This window comes from Austrofundulus limnaeus, unplaced genomic scaffold (genome assembly GCF_001266775.1).
Source record: "Austrofundulus limnaeus strain Quisiro unplaced genomic scaffold, Austrofundulus_limnaeus-1.0 Scaffold807, whole genome shotgun sequence".
Taxonomy (NCBI): Eukaryota; Metazoa; Chordata; class Actinopteri; order Cyprinodontiformes; family Rivulidae; genus Austrofundulus; species Austrofundulus limnaeus.
The window spans coordinates 82,576-87,033 of NW_013953209.1; the positions used below are offsets into that span (position 1 = coordinate 82,576).

General features: G+C 47.5%; 1 protein-coding gene across 2 annotated transcripts in view; it reads left to right on the forward strand.

The window, feature by feature from the left end:
• sptb (spectrin, beta, erythrocytic) overlaps positions 1-4,458 on the forward strand; it is a 106,787-nt gene that overhangs the window by 65,742 nt on the left and 36,587 nt on the right. For both annotated transcript variants that reach the window (XM_014028788.1, XM_014028789.1), the window contains exon 20: positions 812-1,078. In XM_014028788.1, coding sequence (XP_013884242.1) covers positions 812-1,078 — 267 coding nt within the window. The remainder of the gene's footprint in view (positions 1-811; positions 1,079-4,458) is intronic.

Genomic DNA, 4,458 nt, shown 5'->3' on the forward strand with positions numbered 1-4,458 from the left:
AAACTAAACAGCCAACAGTATTTTTACAGTCTTTATTTTACAGTTAAAATAAATGTTTATCAAATAAAGTCTAATGTTACAACTAATCGGGTGTCCCTTTAAATATTACAATTTCTTAGTCAATTCATACATCAAAGTGTCTGCAATAAGCTTAGATTACTATAAAGTTGTATTATAATGTTAAAGTGAGCTGTACACTGAAATAATTCTGTTCATACTGGATCTCTTTATTATAAGTTTGACACAGGTAAACACAGACAAGAGACTTTGTTCCTCCAAAACTTTGTCTGGAAACTTTCAAAGAAACCTGCAAAACTAGAACATTTACTGTGTACAGTAAAATATTAACATGTTTTCTTTTACAATGCTGTAGATTCTAATTGAAAATAGTTTTGTAAATGTGTACCTCACATTATAATCATTGTATAAATGGTAATAAATAAGTGTTCTGTTTGTTGGCAGTAGCTTGTTTCTTCTCTTCAGGGGGTTTGAACGTGTGTTTGAGGGGATGTAATGGAGTCAGCAGCTCTGGGAAAGAGGCTGCCCTTGCCTGTTAGTTTGTGTCCTGATGGTCATGTTTCTGTTGTGTGTTATCAGGAGCACAATCATTGATTTTAGTGATGCAGCTATAAACTATTCTTGGCCAAGTCTCTCTGGTACACTGCAGTGCAGCTAGCACAAAAAGGACGAAGGGACAAACATTTGTGGAGCGTATCAAACTCAATATCTGCATAAATGTTTATCCACTGTATTTATTTTCTGTTGAGAATATTGAAAACAAGCTTTTTTTCTTTGTTTTTGTTAACACAAGGAGGGTCAGGAGCTCATGGAGTCAAAGCCTGAGTTTGAGCCCATTGTGACAGAGCGCCTGGCCAAGCTTCATGAGCTGTGGGACAAACTGGAGTCCACCACCCAGGAGAAAGCTCGGCTGCTGTTTGATGCCAACCGCTCAGAGCTCTTCGACCAGAGTCTGGCTGACATGAAGAAGTGGCTGGGCGAGCTTCAGCAGCAGCTACAGAGTGGAGATGAGGATGTGAAAGACCTGACGAATGCCAACATTCTGCTCAAAAAACACCAGGTCTGTAAATTCCTAAGAATATGAAATACAAAACATATAATGCTTTTTCACAACCGAAGCCAACGCAGGACACTATGCATAGGTCCCCAGTCAAATCCATGTACAGTCACTTTATTATAATTCTTTTTTTTTTGTCGCTTCAGTAGAAAACAAAACTAAATATTACTTTATTATTTCTTCATCATCAGTGAATTTTTTTTAAGTGAAGAGAAAATAGAGACAGAGAGAAAAACAGAGAGAGGTAATTAGAAAGATAGAAAGATTGAAATAGCGATTAGAAGTATATTAAATATACACCAACAAAACACAGGACCACACACCCAACATCTGTCHGCTCACCTGAAAAATAAATGGATAAATACATGGAGGGYATATATAAATATATACACAAACCCATACATATATAAAGATATACATACATACATGCCTACATTCATAAATATTGTCAGTATATACACACAGACATATATACACACTCAGTGACCAGTCAGAACCCCCCGGATCAGAGCACCTGTTTGTGAGCAGTTGTGAACATGCGTGTATATACAAGATTTCTCCAATGGAATATTTAATAGTGACTGTGGAGGACCGAGACCCAACCCCAAGACACGAGGCAGATATAGGGAAGACCAGAGCCCAAGGGCCCGAGAGGGATCCCGAGTGCAGAGCACCCAAGGGGCACCCGCACGGGAAGATCCGTCCACCCACCCCCCAGATCAGACCATAGGGGAGAACTGGGAGAGTCCCCCCAGAGACCACACGCACAGCCCCCGGGGCCAGCAGCGACAAACTCATGGGCCTCACCGGCACCCGCCATACCAGAGCAGATCCAGGAAAGGGCACAGAGGTCCTGGCCCCCAGGGCACACCCCCTCCAGGCCAAAGCCCGACAGGTCCAGAGGCCCTGAGCCCCAGCAAGCAGTCACCAGGCCAGGCCAGCACATACCCCAGCTCCCAGCCCCAGACCCCGGGAACCCCCAGCACGCCAGCGGCTAGCCGCACACCCCACCGGGGGGCCGAGTAGCAGCGGGCCCCCAGATAAACCAGCAGTAGGGGCAGCCCAGACCGCAGCCTGACAAATACCCAAACATACACAATCGCACCATCCCACCCTCATCCTCACCCCCACTCAATCAAAGACATACAAGGACACCACATTCCACTCATACCCCCGATACACACTCTATAACCCCCAGGTCCAGGACATGCACCCACCCCCTATTGGAGGCAGCACACACCCAAACCCAGGAGGTAGACCCAATCATTCTGAGGTGGAGAGGAGCAGATAGCCATGGCCCGGCCCGGGCCGCACCAGGACGCCCGGCCAGCCCCCCGCCGCAGAGAAGCCACACCCATGACCACACTGCCAACGACCAAGTGCACCCCCCCAGCCGTCCACCCCCCATTCCACAGGAATCAAGAGCCACACCGCAGGAGACCAAGCAGCACCAGGGAGGATGGAGAGCCAGCCCTGCCCCCGGCAACCGTCCAAGCCCCGAGCCCACCCACAGCCCAGGACCGCACCTGGCGGTCCGCCCTTCTTCGGGACCCCCTCCCCAAATGGCAGTCGGGGAACGGGATGGGAGTAAAGACCCTGACACCCACACCCCCACCCCCAGATGTACTGTTGGTGCGTGTTGTTCTATAGAGTAATTAAAAAGGGAAAGAAGAAGAGGCAGAGGCCGGCGTGGTGCCAGTTTCCCCTCCACCACTACTCTAACCCAAAACCCTAAGTGTCTATATTCAAACCTTGGGGTGTGGGCACAGGCACAGGAGGCGAGAGTGGAGCCATCTGGCCTCCAATAGCCATGAGTGCCAACCTTAAGTTCCTATACGTGAATTTCATGAAAATGTTATGAGTGAATGTCTAAGATGTACAATAAAATTTGGGGCCCAGGTGGTTATGGCAAATAGAAATGTAACATTGTTACTCTTATAACAAAACTGTGCCCCAAAAAAAACCCTACATGGGTGAAGATGAAAGTGAGGATGGAGGTGTTTGGTGAGGGATGGGGAGAATAAGCTGAAGGAGCAAAATGCTCCCACAGGGAGTCAGCTCCCCCAGTGGCCCCAGTAAGCCCTCCTGTTCCCCGAAACCCACCCAGGAAGAGCAGCCCAACTACCTCTCCCTCCAGGCAAACCGCCAAGCCCACGGAACCCCAGACCATGGACTGACGGAGCCCCAAAGGCTACCAGAAGCCGGGACCAATACCCTACCCCCCCAGAGCCACCTAGACCCCCAAAACTCGACCCCAGCCCCATAGCCGGCCCGCCGCCCAGAGAGGCCACCGTTCCCCAGCAAGGACGGCCCGGCCAAGAGCGCCCACCCAACCGCTGACAGAGCAAGGGGGCACCCAGGGCGGGCCCCCGCCACAGCAAAGGGGCCAACCAGCCGGCCCAGTATGGCCCCCAGCCACCACCAACGGCCACCAACCCAATCCCCACCCCAGAAGACATACTACACCCACTCCAACATTCGGGCCACTATCAGAACATATAAAAAAAGCACACCCAGGCTGGGTCGACACCCCCCCCACTAGCTCCATGACTTTATTATAATTCTAATTCAATACAGACACACACAGCATGTTATGAAATGTCAATTAGTACTGGAAATGTTATTAACAGCACAGTATATGTGACAGCTAGCAGATTGCATCAAAGCTTTACATTTTCTCATGCTTAGTAGAAAGAGACACCAGCAAACATAAAATGAAAGAAATACAGATAAATGACAAGAAATATCGCAAATACAAACATAGAAAGTAGAGAGAGAGGTTTTTTTACTACTTGCATTGTATGAATTGTAATGCTGTGGTGATGTTTTAATTTACTATTTTACTTTCTTGTTTTTATTCTATTTTATGTGAAGCGCTTTGTGATTTTATGTCAATGAAAGGTGCTATATAACTAAACTTTACTTTACTTTACTTTACTTTACTTTTCTTTACTTTGCAGCAGCGGAGTGAGGAAATGTGGTCAGTTTTTCCTCCTGCAGTCTGAGCCTGTAGCAGCAGAATTATGGGATAAAGGGCTCGACACACAGGCAGCGACAAACTACAGCGATTAACGGCTGTCATCGCAGCCAGGGTGAAACCCAACACACAGGACGCGATAGCGATCGCAGCGTTGCGAATCGCGCTCTCAGGTCGCTTGTCTTCACAAAATTTGATTGGTTCTTGACTCTGAAGGCGGGTGTGCATTACGGACGTGTAAACTAAACAAATCTTGCGATGCTAATGATATTGAAAAACAAACACACATCAAGATACAGTTTTATGAGGAAAAACTTACCATCACTCTGGCGCCAATAAATTCCCACAAAGCTTTTTAGTAATCACTTGGTGAAAGTGTTAGCTAACGGCAATGTGTAGCATACGC